Consider the following 20,601-nt stretch of genomic DNA (forward strand, 5'->3'; position numbering starts at 1 on the left):
TCGACTCCCGGCCCCACTCCAAGACCACTCCTTTCTGGTGTCCATGACCTCCACTTTCTGGCATCTTCTCTCTCCATCTTCGCCCAAACAAAAGACCCAGATTCCCTCAGTGTCAGGCACACAGCATGAAAACACACTCCTGTCATTGGACGGTCCGCATTCCAAAGCCCCTGTTATCTCTAACCATAACCCAAACACTGCTTCTACAGAAAGACCATTACGTTAGCAGAGAAACCTTTCCCAGGGTGTTAGATATAAATACACCGATCTACAGGTTCACACTACTGTGAATCTCAAATGTCGATGAGGATGTGTATACGTGTACACAACAACCCTCTACTCAGCGTCAGCAAGAGTGAGGAATTGACCGTGGACTTCAGGAAGGTCAAGTCAGGAGAATGCAAACCTGTCCTCATTGAGGTGTCAGAGGTGGACAGGGCAGGCAGTTTCAAGTTTATGTACGTCAGCATCTCAGAGGATCAATGCTGGGCCCAGCATATTGATACAACCATGAAAAAGGCACTCCAGTGGTTCTACTTCATTAGGAGCTTGAGCAGAATCTTGTATGTCACCAGAGACCAGCAGATTTCTACAGATGCGCCTGGAGAGCCTTCTGACTGATTGCATCCTCACCATCGAGGACTTCTTCAAAAGGCGATGCCTCAAGGAGGGGGCATCCATCACCAGCTGGGTCATGCCCTCTTCTCATTACTAGCATCAGGGAAGAGGCACAGCAGTTTGAATACACACACTCATGCTTTAAGAACAGCTTTCCCCTCTGCCATCAGAACAGTCCATGAACCCATAAACACTGTCTCACGATTCCTCTTTAGCACCATTTATATAACTTTTTATAAAGTGTTTTTGTAAGTTATTACTTACAATAACGTTGTCAGGACTTGAAAACCTGAGTTGTCGGGAAAGGTTGAATAGGTTAAGATTTTATTCTCTGGAGCGCAAGAGAGTGTGGGGAGACTTGATAAATGTATACAGAATTATGAGGCGTGGATACAGAGTAAATGCAAGCAGGCTTTCTTCACTGTGATTGTGAGAGACTGGAACCTGAGGTCATGGTTTAAAGATGAAAAGTGAAATGCTTAAGAGGAATAGGAGGGAAACTTGTTCACTCAGAGGATGGAGCAAGTGTGGAACCAGCTGCCGGTGGAAGTGGTGGATACAGATTCGACTGCAACATTTTAGACAAGTTTGGATAAGTACTTCCAGTTGGGATGGGAGGGATACGGAGAGTCAACGTCACTAGGTAGAATAATACTGTAGTTCCGCGTGGACTAGACGGACCGAAGGGCCGCTTTCTGCGCTATAGTGCTCTTTGACTCTATGACTGTGTGATAGTGATTGTTATGTGTGGCACTGTACTGCTGCCGCAAAACAACGGATTTCATGATATGCCTTGGCGATAACCAACCTAATTCTGATTTCTCCCCCTTGCCTGGTCTCCCTCTGGCCCTCCCCCCGGCACCCACCATCAACCCCCTCCCTCGGCGGCTGCTTACAACTTTAATCTGCCATGAAGAAGTGAGTAATTGAAGGCGAACCTTTCTGTATTTGTACAGCGCTCTGACAGAAGTTTTCCGGCATCAATCTAATCAACCCGGCCGTGTCTTTCACCCCACCCCACCCCCACGAACACTTTGCAAGTCAGGAAGATGACGAAACCCTGGAGTCTCGTCGACTTTCCGAGGGGCCTGAAGCGAGGAAGCTGGGGCTTGAAGTCAACGTCAAGGCCAGTGCCGCCCAGAGGGCTGTCAGTTTGTTATGAAGCCCAGACAGTCGGACACGAAGATTTACAGTACCGTCACCGGCTGGGATCAACGCAAAACAAACACCGCAATCACCTTCACCCCTGCTAAATTACACATAATTGCTGGGCATTTTTTTTCTTGCGGCGAGCCCTGCTGGTGGTTAGTGGATTACTTGCTGTCAACAGCATGACCAGGTCACAGCGGGCCATTCAGCCCGTTGCGACTGTTCTGTGGTCAACTGGCTTAGTGGGAAAAGCCAGAGAGTGGTAGTAGACGGTAGAGCTGCGAGAGGAATTAGTAGAGGAGGGAACAATTAGTCTTTGGAGCGACGGAGGATGAGAGGTGACCTGATAGAGGTGTACAAGATGACAAGAGGCATTGATCGTGTGGATAGTCAGAGGCTTTTTCCCAGGGCTGAAATGGTAGACACGCGAGGGCATGGTTTTAAGGAAGTAGGTACAGAGGAGATGTCAGGGGGAAGTTTTTTACGCAGAGAGTGGTGAGTGTGTGGAATGGGCTGCCGGCGGCGGTGGTGGAGGCATACTATAGGGTCTTTTAAGAGACTCCTGGATAGGTGAATGGAGCTTAGAAAAATAGAGGGCTATGGGTAGGTAGTTCTAAGGTAAGGACATGTTCGGCACAGCTTTGTGGGCCGAAGGGCCTGTATTGTGCTGTAGGTTTTCTATGTTTCTGTGTACGATGACTCTAATTGAGTACGATGTTCAGGTGGCTGTAAAGGCCGATTAGGAACCCGTTTGTACTTAATCCAGGATGTTAATGGAAAACGTTTGTGCGTGACTTTAACATGATAACACGGTCCTTGACAGCCGGTGATCAGGGTCCAGTGGCCTGGAACGCAGGACGACTGGCGACCCTCCCCCGCTGCAGCTTTCCTCTGCCGTCATTGCCGCTGTTGCTGGGTCTTTAGCTTCGGCCAGCTCCACCACCGAACTTTGTCTGGGGCCTGTCCTTTAACCTTACCGCTAACCCCATCAGGTGTTAAACTCTAGACGGCGTAGCTGTCGGGATCTCAGGAACCCTCAAGCCTTTTCATCACGACAAGGTGACGATCCGCAGGGAAGCGAGGACAGTTGTAATGTTGACAAGACATGTGACAGGTAAACGGACGGGCGAAGTTTATAAGGACGTGGGCCAAACGCAAGCAAAAGGGACAAGTCCAGGGAGGCACCTTGGGTGGCGTGGCCAAGTCGGGCCAACTACTCTACTCCGTATTTATGAGCCCCACTGGGCTCCTCCACCAATTTAGATTCAGTCCGACTCGTCCACGCTGACCAGGGTGTGTAAAGCACCTGAGTTTGCTGGCTTGTGGCCCCAATCCCTTTGGGACGGCGCATAGCTTTATGCAGCCAGCTGTAAGATCGGGAGTCTGAATCCTGCCGCTGCTGTAAGGAGTCTGTATGTTCTCCCTGAAACTGTGTGGGTTTCCTCCCACGTTCCAAAGATGCACGGGTTAGGGGTGCGAAGCTGTGGGCACATTATGTTGGCTCCGGAAGCGACCTGCCCAGCACAATCTTCGCTGACTTGATTTGACGCATTCCACTGGATGCTTCGGTGTACAAGTGACAAATCAAGCTAATCTTTAAATTTTTCTCTTCCACGTTACCTATTCAAGTACCTGTACATTTTAACCGTTAACGTACGTGCCTTAACCACTTCCTCGGCAGCTCGTTCCATATACCCATCACTCTCCAGGTGGAAAAAACCTGCCTGCCCTCAGGCCCCTTTTAAATATTTTCCCTTTCACTTTCCAGTTTCAGACTGTGACCATTCACCGTATCTCTGCCCTGGTGATTTTAATAACTTCTTTAAGGTCACCTCTCGGCCTCCTTCGCTCCAGGGAAAAGTCTCTCCTCGTAACGGAGAATTTAACAGCATAGTCCAGGCCCTTCAGCGGTTTAACCTACTCCAATCTAACCGTTCCCTTCTACATTTGTTCAAGCATTCGTGCGCCTATTTAAGAGTCTCTTAAATGTTTCTAAGTATCTACCTCCTACCACCATCGGCACATTCCATGCACCCTGTATAACACCCCCCCCCCACCAGCCCACATAATTTCACCACCTGCTCTAGAGTCCAGGCACCATGTTTGAGAATCTTTTTTTGCACCCACCCTAGTTTAATCACATCCTTCCAAATTGCGCGGTGACCAGAACAGTCCGCTGTCCTCCCTTCATTTAATCCTTCCAGGTTCCCTAGCGCTTTTGCTTTCTTTCTCAAGGTCGGAGTTGGACCACACCCCCATGGCCTTAAGAGAATGGGACAAGATGTCCCAGTCAGATGAAGGGTGGCGGCCAAAAGCTTCTGTTCAGTCCCTCCGTGGATGCTGCCTGTGAGTTGCTCCAGATTCCAGCATCCACCATCTCCCACGTCTCCAGAGGCCATCTCCAGCCACTGCGGAGGGGAGCTGAGGGTCAGCCACGCTACTGGGCTGGAGTGAGCGTAACAGGCAGGGGAGCCATTTCCTCTCCTGACATACCTGTGAATGAGTTTCAACAACACAATAGTAGCCTGCTGGCTGCCGCTTCCTTCGTCTCTCTTAAACTGTTTAAAGTCTCCAGCTGTGCCTGATCCTTGGATAAGACCTCTAGATTTCGTTATACCTGGTTCCGACGTAATGCATCAACATTATTTGCCTCAAATGGAAGGCCATAGAGGTTGCCATGACCTAGACTGAATAGCCGGACAGGCTAGAGGGGCTGAGTGGCCCACTGCTTGGGTGCGTCACAGTAGCATAGTCGTTGGTGTAACACTTTACCGTGCCAGCAATCGGGGTTCAATTCCTGCCGCTATGTGCAACCAGTTTGTATGTTCTGTGACTGCATGTGTTTCCTCCGGGTGCTCCGATTTTCTCCCACATTCGGAAGACGTACGGGTTAGGATAGGAGTTGTAGGTATGCTAATGCTGGCACGGTGACTTTTGCAGGTTGTTCCCAGCACACCTTCCGCCTGTTTTTGCTCGTTGACGCAAATGCCGCATTTCTCTGTATACTTCGATGCACATGTGACAAATAGAGACATTTTTACTCTCGCCCTTATGTCCGTGCCCTCTACCACAGATGACAGCGGTTTGCCCACTCTGGCTAAAACTCCTCCTGAGATGTGTACTTTATCAGCAAATGCGCCCTGGTTTTATTCATTCCAGAAGGACTCTTTCCCACAAAGGCTGGCGGATACAAGTAGAAGTGATAAATCTGTTAAACAGGTAAGAGAAGTTTCCCCTGGTGAGGGAACTCTGAATAATAGGTAATAGAATTGAAGCTCGATTAACCAATGATCGCTTTTCCCACAAAGCAGAAACCAGAAATTTTTCTCTTTAAATATAAATTTAGAGATTAGCTTTATTAGTCACGTGTACATTGAAACACACGGTGAAACGTGTTGTTCAACACAGTCTGCATGTGTCACCGCACTTCAGGCGCCAACATATTCACCAACCCTAATTTGCACATCTTTGGAATATGGGAGGAAACCCGGAGCACCGGAGGAAACCCACGCGGTCACAGGGAGAACCTTATAGACATCAGCGGGAATGGATTCTGGGTCACTGGAACCTTACACTACTGTGCTCCCCGGACTGTGGATATGAATAACACTGGAGTCAGTCGGCATTATTTTAAATTATTTTTAGGGAATCCAGAGGTCGGAGTTAAATCAGAATAATCACCGATGGACACGATCAAAATGAATGATACTGCAGGTATGCAGGCCCGTGGGTCAAGATTAAAGGCACGTAACAAAGTCACGCTAAATTTGATTCCAGCACATCCTCCGAAGGTGTTTGTCGTTGACGCAAATGACACATTACTGTATGTTTCAATGTACACGTGACTACTAAAGATGATCTTTAATCTCGAAATCTCTTTGGGAAAAGTCACAATGCAATACTACGTGGAGCCACAGGGTGCCAGTAGGCTCCACAATTACTGTTCAGTGCCCAACCACAACTATATCTGAAAGATTAATTTTGGTTTTAGAACAGATAAATACATTCACTTTTGGTACAGATATTTATCCCCTCTGGTACTCCTTTAAACTGCAGAAAGGTATGGAAGATAAAACAAATCAAATTTAATCCAGAGAAGAAGGTGATGCACATGGGACTGACTGCATAATAAAGGAGGTTCACAGAAACAAACAAAACTTGGGAGTCCACAACCCCACTCCCACTCCCAATCCCTAAAGGTAACAAGAGTATGTCAATGAGTCATACAGCACGACCAAATTGTCTAATTTAGTCCCATTTACCCATACTTGACTTGCATCCTTCTGAATCTTTCCTATCCATGCCAGCATGGATGACTTCACTCACAACTCTTGGCAGTGTGGAGGATCAGAGGGATCTTGGGGTCCGAGTCCATAGGACGCTCAAAGCAGCTGCGCAGGTTGACTCTGTGGTTAGGAAGGCGTACGATGTAATGGCCTTCATCAATCGTGGAAATGGATTCAGGAGCCGAGAGGTAATGTTGCAGCTATATAGGACTCTGGTCAGACCCCACTTGGAGTACTGTGCTCAGTTCTGGTTGCCTCACTACAGGAAGGATGTGGAAGCCATAGAAAGAGTGCGGAGGAGATTTACAAGGATGTTGCCTGGATTGGGGAGCATGCCTTATGAGAATAGTTTGAGTGAACTCGGCCTTTTCTCCTTGGAGCAACGGAGGATGAGAGGTGACCTGATAGAGGTGTATAGGATGATGAGAGGCATTGATCGTGTGGATAGTCAGAGGCTTTTTCCCAGGGCTGAAATGGTTGTCATAAGAGGACACAGGTTTAATGTGCTGGGGAGTAGGTACAGAGGAGATGTCAGGGGGAAGTTTTTTTACGCAGAGAGTGGTGAGTGCGTGGAATGGGCCGCCGGCAACAGTGGTGGAGGTGGATACGATAGGGTCTTTCAAGAGACTCCTGGTTATGTACATGGAGCTTAGTAAAATAGAGGGCTATAGGTAAGTTTAGTAATTTAGATAAATAGATAGATATATCTTTATTGATCCCGAGGGAAATTGGGTTTCGTTACAGCCACAACAACCAAAAATAGAGCATAAATATAGCAATACGAAAACCACAAACAATCAAACAACAAAATGCAAACTATGCCAGATGGAAAAAAGTCCAGGACTAGTCTATTGGCTCAGGGTGTCTGACCCTCCACGGGAGGAGCTGCAAATTCGATGGCCACAGGCAGGTAGGGTAGGGACATTTTCGGCACAACTTTGTGGGCCGCAGGGCCTGTATTGTGCTGTAGGTTTTCTAAGTTTCTAACTCTAAGCTGATTCTACAACCTATGCACTCACTTTCAAGCACCCTTTACAACTCATGTTCTCGGTCATTTTTATTTGCACAGTTTGCCTTCTTTTGCACACTGGTTGTTTGTCAGTGGTTTTACATCTATAATCTTCATAAATATTGTATTTTTTACTTTCCTGTAAATACCTGCAAGAAAATGAATCTCAAGGTGGTATATGCTAACATATACTTTGATATTAAGTTTACTTTAAACACTGTAATTGGGTGGTGGGGTGGAGATACCAAAGGAGGTGTAAGGTGCTCATTCCCTCCGCTAGCCTACAGGTCACCTTGGGCAAGGTGTAGCACCTGCTTAATCCCCTGATCAGGGTCATGAAAAGTCATGGGAGCAGGTGGTGGGTGATCATAGGAGCAGCTGGTGCAGATTGCAAGTCCTCGTTATGTGACCACTGACACCTGGCAGACAACCCCTTCAGAATATTTATAATGGCTGGGGTCACCCACTTTGTAAAGACACTGCCTAGCAGAAAAGGCAATGGCAAACCACTTCTGTCAAAAACTTTGCCAAGAATAATCATGGCCACAAAGACCATGATCGCCCATGTCACACTACATGGCACATAATGCTGATGATGAATTGAACCCACCTCTACAGCTTCCTCTGGCAGCTCATTCCCATTGTGTGTAAAAGTTGCCTCTCAAGTAAATATTTCCCCTTTTTCTTCACGTTTATGCCATGTAGTTTTTGATCCTCTCTCCTAGGAAAAAGGCTATGAACACTCATCTTATCTTTGCCCCCAAAATTTTATACACAGGTTACTAGTCACTCTCAGCCTCGTATGCTCCAGGGAAAGAAGTCTCAGCACTGCTTACAACTCAAGTCCTCCAGTCCCAGTAACACATCTTACCGTACGCACTCCAGCTTAATGGCATCCTTCCTATAGCTGGATGACCAGAACTGCACACAAGTGTGGCCGCATCAACAACTTGCACATTTGTAACAATGATGTCCAACTATTGTACACAATCCACTGAGCGATGAAAGAGACTAAAGCTTCAGGGAGGGTGGGGGAAGAAGGGGTCAATAGGGGTGGTACAGTAGCGTCAATTCTTTTGTATTCAGCCTTACTAATAGTCCAGCTCTCACAGCCATACATCAGAACCGGAAATACCATGGACTTGACTACACTGATCTTCACAGATGATGCCTCTGCTCTTCAGTATTTTATCTAAATCTGCCATTGCTGCCATCCCAGAAGTAAACACTGTTTAATTTCATGGCTGTAGTTACCATCTATAGAAATCTTTGAACCAAGGAAGACAAAATCCATTACTGATTCCACTTCCATTTATTACCAGGGAGTTAATTGGGCTGGTTGACATAATCCTGTTTATTTTTTAAATATTGAGCAACAAGCCAGCTTTTGCACTTTCTTCTTTCACTTTGATTAGAAGCTTCCTCAGATCCTCCTCACTTTCAGCCATTAGAGTGGTATCGTCTGCATATCTGAAGTTGTTAATATTTTGTCTGGCAATTTTGATTCCAATATTTGAGTCCTCCACGCCAGCATCCTCATGATGTGTTCAGAATTAGATAAGTAGGATGACAGTACGCAGCCTTGTCGTACTCCTTTCCCAATCTTGAACCAGTTTGTTATTAGAATACAAAAGAATCGATGCCTTTCAACTTGGATGTTGGAGGAAAGTGTTAAAAGTTCATTGGACAATAAGAAGATCCAACAAGTCAATACTTGAAGCTCATTAGGAGGCTTGATTATGTGACAAAACCTGAAATATTTGGGCCACAGCATGAGAAATCAGGATTCCTTGTAGAAGACTCTCATGTTAGGTAAAACAGAAGGTAAAAGGAGAGGACGACAAAGACTACGATAGATAATATTGCTCAGACAATATGTATGACCTTGGGGGATCTGAGAGAGGCAGCTTCCAACAAGATGGCTTGGTGTGCAGGAGTCCGTGAGGTCACAAAGAGTTGGTCTCAACAAACAGTAGTGTAGTGACTGGAGTAACACCTTATGTTGATGCTGTAATAGCATTGTAATAATCATCACACACACATGCTCCCAATGCTGTCCTTGAGGTTCTCAATGCCATCCCGCATGCTCTTCCACAGTGAATGATGGTGGACCAGAGGCTCCTAGTTGTTGCATGGAACAAGGCAGGCTTGGAGACCATTCTCAAACCTGGATGTAGGGTTCACATCTGTAGATCCCTTGAAGTTGACAGGGTTGTTAAGAAGGCATATGGTGTGCTGGCCTTCATTAGTTGGGGGACTGAGTTAAACAGCCATGAGGTAATGTTGCAGCTCTATAAAACTCTGGTTAGATCACTCGATCAGTTCTGGTCACCTCAATGTAAGAAGGATGTGGAAGCTTTAGAGAGGGTCGAGGAGATTAACCAGGATGCCGCCTGGATTAGAGAGAATGTTTTAGGAGAATAGGCTGAGCAAGCCAGAGCTTCTCTCTTTGGAGTGAAAGAGAATGAGATGCGACTTGATACAGGTGTACAGATGAAAGAAGCATAAATAGCGTGGCCAGCCAGAGACTTTTTCCCCAGGGTGGAAATAACTAATACAAGCATATATAAGATGATTGGAGGGGTGGAGGTCAGAGATAGTTATTTAAAATATATATACATATATATCACACACACACACAGTGGTAAGGGAGTGCTACCAGGGTGGTGGTAAAGGTAGATAATTAGGGACATTTAAGAGTACCTTCTGCACATGGATAAATGGAGGGCCATTTGAGAGGGAAGGGTTAGACTGATCTTGGAGTGCGTTAAGCGGTCGACACAACATCACAGGCAGATGTATAACATGCTGTACTGTTCTGTGTTTACCTAGTTTACAACATTGCCTCTCAAAACATTCATCCACATCCAGATTTAGTTCCAAGTTTGCTTAGAGTACAGAAAATATATGTATTAAACTGTGTTTAAAGAAACACACACACACACACACACCAAATGCTGGAGGAAGCCAACAGGTGAGGCACCAGCTATGGAGGGGAATAAACAGTCGATGTTTCAGGCCAAGACCCTTCATCAATACTGATTGACTATCCATCTCCCTCTGTAAATGCTGCCTGACCTGCTAAGTTCCTCCAACATTTTGTGTGTGTTTTTCTGGATTTCCAGCATCTGCAGATCTCCTGTCTGTGTTTCAGAGACAGTTCCACAAAGCTTGCAACAATTGCAGCCATACATTATTAAACACATTATCAATGCATTGCAAACATTCACCCATAGCAAAAATGACAACACTTCAAATAAACAAACTTTTATTTCCTTAAGTCACAAAAATATCAGCAAAACGCAGCCTTTGAATTGCACCATTTGAATATATGCTTTATCTATGCATTTTTAAACACCAATAGTTTCAAACCTTAGGCACAAATCCATAAGCCCCAGAATTCCAGCTGACCGAGGGATTTGGTCCTTTAGTTAAGACTGCATCCAGGTTCCACAACTTTAGCCTTCAATTAATCCAAAGCAATCTCTAAATGCAGAAACCAGTCGTACAAACGTTTACAAAAGCAACTAAGAATTAAACGTATGGCAATTGTCTGCTTGTTTGGGAGGTAGTGTTTAAAATACATTATGAATGTCCAATATTTTTACCTCTTGACCTAAAGGCCATTATCATGACTTCACCTGGGAAAGATCCCGAGACGTGATACAGTATGCACCCAACTGGTCACTCACTTGGGGAACAGAGTTCCCATCACACTAGCAATGCCCCTCCGTCCCGTGAGCACTCCCAGAAGATCTAGAAGCCATGTAACAATATAGCTCACATCAAAGTGGCTGGTGAATGCAGCAGGCCAGGTAGCATCTCTAGGAAGAGGTACAGTCGACGTTTCGGGCCGAGACTCTTTGTCAGGGTCTCGGCCTGAAACGTTGACTGTACCTCTTCCTAGAGATGCTGCCTGGCCTGCTGCATTCACCAGCCACTTTGATGTGCGTTGCTTGAATTTCCAGCATCTGCAGAATTCCTCGTGTTTGCGTAACAATATAGCTCATTGGTTTGAGACACGAGATTCATTTCCAAAATGCGCGATGATTAAGGATGAGACACGAAGCCTCAAAACACAATTTAAGAGGTTCCTACACTCCCTCACTTCATTGACTTTATCGCAGTGTCTGCAGTGATGTTAACCTGCCCAAGTGGGTGGTACATTAAGTGTCCTGGTTAACCAGGATGGGTCCTTTTCCTATAGCACCTATACCCATCCCAACACGGAATCTGCACACCAGAAGAAACCTGGCTCATATTTTTTTCATCACCTCTACATTAAAAGGTTCACTGCAAGGACACATTGAGTTGAGAGACAGATCAGCCCTAAGTTCAAGTAGAAGAGGTCTGAAGGGCTGTACTTAGCTCCTTTATTTCCTTCCCCTATTTCGAGAATGTCCAAATGTAGTGTTACAGGTACTGAACATGGATTCCCTTCCACAGTAAGGTGCACATCATTCTCAGCCCCAGCAGCACACAACTTAATGTAAAGTTGTGTGGGAAGAGGCCATGCTGTGTGGTGGCACTTGCTAAACGCTCAGCAGAGCCTAGGAACCAATGCCTTGCACTCCCTGGCACAAGATAAGACAGCTCCGTGTGACTACTGGGACAACATTTTGAGCACTGTGCCACTGAAACACAAGCCAAATAAAGCTCACTCTGCTCTTCCTTATTACCTGAACATGACGAGTGGGAGAACGAGGAGCTTCAAGCGGGGCCTCGATTCACACACTCACCTCATCCTGAATTGAGGACGAGACATGCTGGGAATCCCAGCCATTGCCCTTTCCCTGGAGAGGGGCTCAGGGTCAAGGAGAGAGAAAGAAACAGTCTGAAAAATGGAGCAAGCAGGAGTGGCTGGGATTTGGCAGTGAACTCGTGGAAAGGCTCTGATTTTCAGTTCGGAGAGCAAAAAGCACTCCGCTGTGACAGAAAGACAATATTCAGTCCATTGACTGCATCACACAGTTAAAGCAGAGGCAGACAACAGTCAGCAAAAATAAACCACTGGAGCAGCTCAGTCAGGCAGCATCTGCAGAGGGAAATGGACAGTTGACATTTCGGATTGAGACCCCTCAACAGATCCACACCCCAAACTCCATGCCTGTAGATGCTGCTTAACCCGTGGAGTTCCTCCAGCATTTGTTTGTCGCTCCCGATTCCAGCACCTGAAATCTCTTGCCTCATTATCAGTCTTCAAACTCAAAACATTCGTTTATAAACACAAGAGATCATACAGATGCTGGAAATACTCAGCAACACACACGAACTGCTGGAGGAACTCAGCAGATCAGGTAGGATTTATGCAGGGGAATAAACAGTCGCCGTTTCGGGCTGAGATCTGTTCTGATGAAGGGTCTTGGCCCAAAACATTAATATTTTTATTCTCCTCTGTAGAAGCTGCCTGACTTGCTGAGTTCCTAAAGCATTTTTTATGTGTGTTGTTTTTGGTTGTTTATCCAGCAACAAAGAAATTAGAGAGGGTACCAGGTACAGAACCCTTTATTTTTGGTGAATTTGTCTCCAATAGTTCTGGTCTTCCTGAGTCAACCCACTCTTCAGCTGCTTCACCTACAAGCAGCAGGGAATCCCCTGGAAATCTGATGCAGGGATAGAGAGAGAGCCTCACACCTGTTACTAACTCCTAACTCAGTCAGGCTACCATGGAAAGAAGACAGAACCCTGATACTGCTTTCATTAAAGGAAGGAATTTCAGAGGCAGGGATCACGACACTATTTTGCAGACAAGGTCCAGAATGTATGTGTGTGTCAGAAACACACATAGATATATATGGAATGGGAAAGGCCAGAATCAGGGGTATTTATGTATGCCAGACTATGTTTGAGAAGGAAGAAGAACCTACTTGTGTTGAATTAATGTACTAGTTCCCTAGAGGGATTTAAAAACCACCCCGTTCCCATCCCTTCCCCAATCCATGCATGCCTGTCCAAAGGTACAAACCAGGACTGTTTCTGAATTGACTGCGACCTACTGAGAGGCAGGAGGAAGATTTTAAAACTCCAGGGCCAGAGGGGAAAAGAAAGCTCAGATTTGGTTAACAGACAGTGGACTCTGCCTTGTATAGTGCAAATGAAAGGAATATAGAATGGTTTGCTTCTAGGGAATCCAGCACAGTTCCACATCCAGCCACAGGTATGTATGGGGGGCGAACAGAAAGTGCCCAGAAATAACACTTGGCAAATTATCACTGTGTCCAATTGGCTTTCAAGGAAGCTCTTGCCTGGGAATCAAATGAAAGAAAATCACATTCTGGAAACTCTTGGTGACAAAATCATCAGCCTACTTGTTCCAGACCCCCACCAAAAGGCCAACTGTATTTTCATTATCTTAAAGCAGTGTACTCGATATTCCAGACCACTAAAAAAAAGCAAAAAGATTAAAATAGCCTAATTCAGACCATAAAATGGTAATTATATACCCTACAAGGAACTTCATTCTACCCACCCGAGGGGCATCTGTCCAAAAAGCTTTGCAAAGGCACCTGCCAGGAGCAAGTCTCACTGTTCACTCTCCATTTCTTTGCAAGATCAACTCTGGGGCTTCAGCCCAAACTTGGCCAGGAGGGACAGGTGATCAGATGAGCAGACAGCGTTGGGTAAACCATTAGCCAGCCAGACGTCATGCTCGGAGAGAAGGGGCAGCCGACCCAGCAGCTTCAGTGGTCCATCCTGGTATCGCCGGTGCCCTGGCAAGGAGAGAACGCAAAGGAGGTCACAGCAACCAGGATAGAAAGTCACAATTCCAAGACCACAACTTCACCACCAACATTCGTGTCCCTTTTCCTTTTGTTTGTATATTCTGTAGAAACTATACAACATTAGAACCCTCAAGCTGATAAGGTGAGCTTGTATATGGCATTTTGACATTCATTAGATCATGACATAGGAGCAGGATTAGGCCATTCGGCCCACTGAGTCTGCTCCACCATGGCTCAACCCCATTCTCCTGCCTTCTCCCCATTACCTTTCAAGCCCCGACTAATCAAGAATCTGTCAACCTCCGCCTTAAATACACCCAATGACCTGCACTCCATAGCCGCCCGTAGCAACGACTTCCACAGCTTCACCACCTTCTGTGTAAAGAAATTCCTCCTTATCTTTGTTCTAATAGACATCCCTCTATTCTGGGGCTGTGCCCTCTGGCCCAAGAGTCCCTCACCATAGGAAACATCCTCTCCACATTCATTCTACCTAGGCCTCTCAACATTCAATATGTTTCAATGAGATCCCCCTCATTCTTTGAATTTCCAGTGATTACAGGCTAACAGGGTCCAGGGGGTCAGTGTGGACATGGTGGAGGATTACAAATACCTGGGGATACGAATTGACAATAAACTGGACTGGTCAAAGAACACTGAGGCTGTCTACAAGAAGGGTCAGAGCCGTCTCTATTTCCTGAGGAGACTGAGGTCCTTTAACATCTGCCGGACGATGCTGAGGATGTTCTACGAGTCTGTGGTGGCCAGTGCTATCATGTTTGCTGTTGTGAGCTGGGGCAGCAGGCTGAGGGTAGCAGACACCAACAGAATCAACAAACTCATTCGTAAGGCCAGTGATATTGTGGGGATGGAACTGGGCTCTCTGATGGTGGTGTCTGCAAAGAGGATGCTGTCCAAGTTGCATGCCATCTTGGACAATGTCTCCCATCCACTACATAATGTACTGGGTGGGCACAGGAGTACATTCAGCCAGAGGCTCATTCCACCGAGATGCAACACAGAGCATCATAGGAAGTCATTCCTGCCTGTGGCCATCAAACTTTACAACTCCTCCCTTGGAGGGTCAGACACCCTGAGCCAATAGGCTGATCCTGGACTTATATCCTGGCACAATTACATATTACTATTTAACTATTTATGGTTTTATTACTATTTATTATTTATGGTGCAACTGTAACAAAAACCAATTTCCCCCGGGATCAATAAAGTATGACTATGAATACTATGAAGAGCCACCAAACGTTCCTTATGTCATAAGTTTTTTATTTCCAGAATAATTTTCCTGAACCTTCTTTGAACCCTCTCCAATGTCAGTACATCCTTTCTTAGATAAGGGATCCAAAAATGCTGATAATACTCCAAGTGAGACCTCAGCAGTGCCTTATAAAGCCACAGCATTACATCCTTGGTTTTATATCAGTATCACAGTGGAGTAAAGGGAATTACAGAGGAATGAGAGATGAGCTGGCCGAAGTTCATTGGAAAAGAACACTGGCAGGGATGACGGCAGAGCAGTGAGGCTGGAATTTCTGGAAGCAATTCGGAAGGTTCAGGATATATACATCCCAAAGAAGTAGTTGTATTCTAAATCAGGTTAGTGTTAGATCGCAAGAGATGGAATATGTTGAATGCCTACGAGATGGCATTTTAGAGCAGTTTGTGCTTGAGCCTACTTAGGGAAAGAGTACCTTAGACTGGGTGTAATAATCTAGATTTTATTAGGGAGCTTAAGGTAAAGGATCCCTTAGCAGACGGTGAGCATAATATAATTGAATTCATACTGCAATTTGAGAGGGAGAAGCATAAGTCGCACATATCAGTATCACAATGAAGTAAAGGGAATTACAGGGGAATGAAAAAGAACTTGCCCAGGTGGATTGGAGGGGGATACTGGCAGGGATGACTGCAGAGCAGAGGTGACTGAAGTTTCTGGAAATAGTTCACAGGGCACAGGTTAGATATGTCCCACAGGAGAAGTTCGTTCTCAAATGGCAAAGGTAAGCAACTGTGGCTCTCAAGGGAAGTTAAGGACTGCATAAAAGCCAAGGAAAGGGTATATAATGTAGCAAAAGTGAGTGGGAAGTTGGATGATTGGGAAATTTTAAAACTCCAACAAAAGGCAACTAAAAAAGCCTTAAGAGGGGAAAAGACGAAATATGAGGGGAAAAGATGAAATATGAGGGCAAACTAACCAATAATATATAGCAGGATACTAAAAGTTTTTTTCAGTTATATAACAAGTAAAAGGGAGGTGAGAGTTGCTATTGGACCACTGGAAAATGATGCTGGTGAAGGTAGTATTGGGGGACAAAGAAATGGTGGATAAACTCAATAAATACTTTGCATCAGGCTTCATGTGGAAGACACCAGCAGTGTACCAGACGTCAGTGTCAGGGAGCAGGAGTGAGTGCCATTGCTATTACAAAGGAAAAAGTGCTAGGCAAACTCAAAGGTCTTAAGGTGGATAAATCACTTGACCAAATAGACTATATCCAAGAGCTCTGGAAGAGGTTGCTGAAGAGATAGCAGATATACATCTATGGTTATGATCTTTCAATAATCACTTGATTCTGGTATGGTCCCAGAGGACTGGAAAATTACAAATGTCACTCCATTTTTTTAAGGAAGGTAATCATAGGCCAGTTAGCCTAACCTCAGTGGTTGGGAAAGTGCTGGACTCCATTATTAAGGATGAGGCTTTGGGTTATTGGGGACTAAGGATAAAGTAAGTCAAAGTCAGCATGGTTTCTGTAAAGGGAAGTCCTGCCTGACAAATCTGTTAAGAGTTCTTCGAGGAAGTAACAAGCAGGGTGGACAAAAGAGAGGCAGTGGATTTCATTTATTTGGATTTTCAAAAGGCATTTGATAAGGTGCCAAACATGAGGTTGCTTAGCAGATAAAATCCTATGGCATTACAGGAAAGATACTGTAGATAGAGGAATGGCTGACAGGCAGGAGACAGCGAGTGGGAATAAAGGGGGCCTTTTCTGCTGGTTGCCTGAGACTAGTGGTGTCCCTCAGGGGTTTCTCAATTTCACATTGTTTGTCAATAATTTAGATAATGGAATTGATGCTTTGTGGTGAAGTTTGCAGATAATACGAAGATAGGTAGAGGGGTAGGTAGTGCTGAGGAAGCAATGCGATTGCAGAAGGACTTAAGACAAATTGGAAGAATGGGCAAAAGCGTGGCAGATGATATACAGTGGTGGGAAATGTATGATAACGCATTTTGGTAAAAGGAATAAAAGTGCAGACTTATCTAAATGGAGAGAAAATTCAAACATCAGAGGTGCAAAGGGACTTAGGGGTCCTCATGCAAGATTCTCAGAAGGTTAATTTACAGGTTGAGTCTGTGGTAAAGAAGGCATTAATTTCAAAGGGAATAGAATACAAAAGCAAGGCGATAATGCCGAGGCTTTATAAGACACTAGTCAGGCCACACTTGGGAGTATTGTCAACAGTTTTGGGCCCCATACCTCAGAAAGGATGTGTTGTCATTGGAGAGAGTCCAGAGGAGGTTCACAAAGATGGTTCCGGGAATGAAGGGTTTAACACATGAGGAGCGTTTGACAGCTTTGGGCCTGTACTCACTGGAGTTTAAAAGAATGCGAGGGGATCTAATTGAAACCTACCAAATGTTTAAAGGACTAGATAGGGTGGATGTGGAGAGGATGTTTCCTATGGTGGGGGTGTCCAGAACTTCAGAGCACAGCATCAAAACTGAGGGGCAACTCTTTAGAACAGAGGTAAGGAGGACATTTTTTTAGCCAGAGAAGGCTCAGGGTCTGTATTCATTAGAATTCAGAAGAATGTGGGGTGACCAAATTGAAACCTATCGAATGTTGAAAGGCTGTGATAAAGTGGCTGTGGAGAGGATGGTTACTATGGTGGAGAGACTAGGACCAGAGGACACAGCTTCAGAATAGAGGAGTGTCCTTTTAGAATGAAGATGAGGAGGAATTTCTTTAGCCAGATGATGATGATGACATCGACTCAGACCTGAGAGGCCAGCATCAGGCATTTTCATGCCTTACAAGGCGCAGTTCGAAAGGCTCGACATCAACCCAGCACGGATAGAGAGCGCGCACAGGGGTGGTCTGTCACTGGATTGAACTCGGGAACCTCCGTTCTCGAGCCCAGCGCTGATCTCACTGCGCCACCAGCCGACCTAATTTTGGCCAGAGAGCGATGAATTTGTGAAATTTGTTGCCACAGGAGGCTGTGGAGGCCAAGTCTTTAGGTATATTTAAGGCGGAGGTTGATAGTTTCTTGGTTAGTCATGAAGGGATTTGGGGAGCTGAGAGAGATATTAAATCAGCAATGGTCAAATGGCAGAAGAGACCCAGTTGGCCAAATGGCCTAATTTTAACCCTCTGGCTTACGGTCAATCTGCATGTTCATTTACAAACGGAAGCTGCAGAATCCTGTAACAAGGTAAATAGGAAGAGTTAATTCCACATGGGCATTTGGATATCACCAATTACAAAACAGGAATAGACTGGGTTAGTTTTCCCTGAACTGGCGACGGCTGGGAATGAACCATGGAGCAGACTCATTGGGCCAAGTGACCAAATTCTGCTCCTATATCTTATGGTCTTATATTCTAGTCCTCTCAAAACGAATGCTAACATCACATCCGCCTTCCTCACCACCGATTCAACTTGTAATTTACCCTTTAGGGAATCATGCATGTGGACTCCCAAGTACCTTTGCAGCTCAGTTTTGAATTTTCTCTGTTTAGAAAATAACCTACACTTTTACACCTTCTACCAAAGTGCGTGACCATACACTTCCCGACACTGCATACCATCTGTCACTTCTTTGCCCGTTCTTTGAATCTGTCTAAGTCCTACTGCAGCCTGTCCGCTTCCTGAACAACACGTGCCCCTCCACCTATCCTCGTACCATCTGCAAACTGGGCCACAATGTCTTCAATTCCATCATCAAAATCATTGACATACAATGTAAAAAGAAGTGGTCCCAACACCGATCCCTGTGGAACACCAGTAGTCACTGGCAGCCCAAACAGAAAAGGCTCATTTTATTCCCACTCTTTCCTAATCATCCAAAGCTCTTTCCATGCTAGTATCTTTCCTGTAATATCACGGGCTCTTATCTTGCTAAGCAGCTGCATGTGTGGTACCTTGTCAAAGGCCTTCTGAAAATCAAGGTTTACAATATCCACCTATTCATTTCTCTATCCCGTTTGTTATTTCCTCAAAGAATTGCAACGGATGCGTTAAGCAAGACTTTCCCTTAAGAAAACCAGGCTGACTTTGACCTATTTTATCATATCCCTCCAAGTAACCCGAAACCTCATCCTTAACAATTGACTCCAAGATGTTCCCAACCACTGACGAGAGGCTAACTGGCCTATAATTTCTTCTGCCTCCTTCCCTTCTTAAATAATGGAGTGATATTTGCAATTTTCCAGTCCTCTGGAACCATCCCCGAATCAATTGATTCTTGAAAGATCATTACTAATGCCTCCACAATCTCTTCAGCTACCTCTTTCAGGACCCTGAGATGTAATCCATTTGATCCAAGTAACTTACCTTCAGACCTTTCAGTTTCCCAAGCACCTTCTCCATAAGAAGAGCAACTGCACTCACTTCTTCTGCCTCCTGACTCTTGAACTTCCAGCATACTGCTACTGCCTTCCAAAGACTGATGGAAAATACTTATTCAGTTCATCTGTCATTTCCTCGTCCCCCATTACTACCTCTCCAGCATCATTTTCCAGAGGTCTGATATCTACTCTTGCCTCTCATTTACTCTTTATATATTGGGAAAAATTGTTCGGTATCCTCTTTGATACTATTGGCTAGCTTCTTTCATATTTCATCTTTTCTCTCTTTATTGCTTTTTAGTTGCCTTCTGTTGGTTTTTAAAAGCTTCCCTAACTTTTAACTTCCTCCAACTTTCCACTTATTTTGCTGTTATATGCCCTTTCTTTTGCTTTTACTTCCCTTGTCAGCTATTGTTGCATCATCCCACCTTTAGAATACTACTTCTTTGGGATGTGTCTAACCTGCACCTTCCAGATTGCTCCCAGAAATTCCAGCCATTACTGCTCAGCTGTCATCCCGGCTTGTGTCAACTTTGGCCAAATGCTATCTCATGCCTCTGTAATTCCCTTTACTCCACTGTAACATTTGACTTTAGCTCCTCCCTCTCAAAATGAAGGGTGACTTCAATCATATTATGATCACTGTCTCCTAAAGGTTCCTTTGCCTTAAGATCCCAAATGAAATTCGGTTCATTTTCTAACACTCAATCCAGAAAAGCTGATCCCTTAGTGGGGTCAACCTCAAGCTGCTCTAAAAAGCCATCTTGTAGGCATTTTACAAATTCTCTCTCTTGGGAATCAAAATCAGCACCAATCTAATTTTCTCAATCTATCTGCATATTGAAATTCCTCATGAGTATCCTAACATTGCCCTTTTAACATGCATTTTCTAAATTCTGCTGTAATTTGTAGCCCACATCCTGATCACAGTTCAGAAGCCTGTATGTAATTCCCATTAGGGTCTTTTTACCCTTGTGGTTTCTAAACTCTACCCATAATGATTCTACATCTTCTGATCATATGTCACCTCTTTCTAAGGATTTGATTTCATTTGTTGCTAACAGAGCTATCCCACCCCCTCTTCCTACCTGCCTGTCCTTTTGATACAATGTGTACCCTTGGTTGTTAAGCTCCCAACTATAATCTCCTTTCAGCCACGGCTCAGTGATGCCCACAATGTCATATACCTGCCAATGTCTAACTACGCTACAAGATCATTTATCTTAC

General features: G+C 45.0%; 1 protein-coding gene across 2 annotated transcripts in view; it reads right to left on the minus strand.

The window, feature by feature from the left end:
• Window positions 1-10,981: 10,981 nt before the first annotated feature.
• LOC140205218 (protein angel homolog 1-like) overlaps window positions 10,982-20,601 on the minus strand; it is a 47,965-nt gene continuing 38,345 nt past the window's right edge. Inside the window, exon 10 of one of the 2 annotated variants that reach the window (XM_072272619.1) lies at window positions 10,982-13,772. In XM_072272619.1, coding sequence (XP_072128720.1) covers window positions 13,615-13,772 — 158 coding nt within the window. In that variant the 3' untranslated portion in view covers window positions 10,982-13,614. Of the gene's footprint in view, window positions 13,773-19,305; window positions 19,473-20,601 lie in introns of those variants that run through there. The other variant, XM_072272628.1, reaches the window with a different exon arrangement.

Source organism: Mobula birostris, chromosome 1 (genome assembly GCF_030028105.1).
Source record: "Mobula birostris isolate sMobBir1 chromosome 1, sMobBir1.hap1, whole genome shotgun sequence".
Taxonomy (NCBI): Eukaryota; Metazoa; Chordata; class Chondrichthyes; order Myliobatiformes; family Myliobatidae; genus Mobula; species Mobula birostris.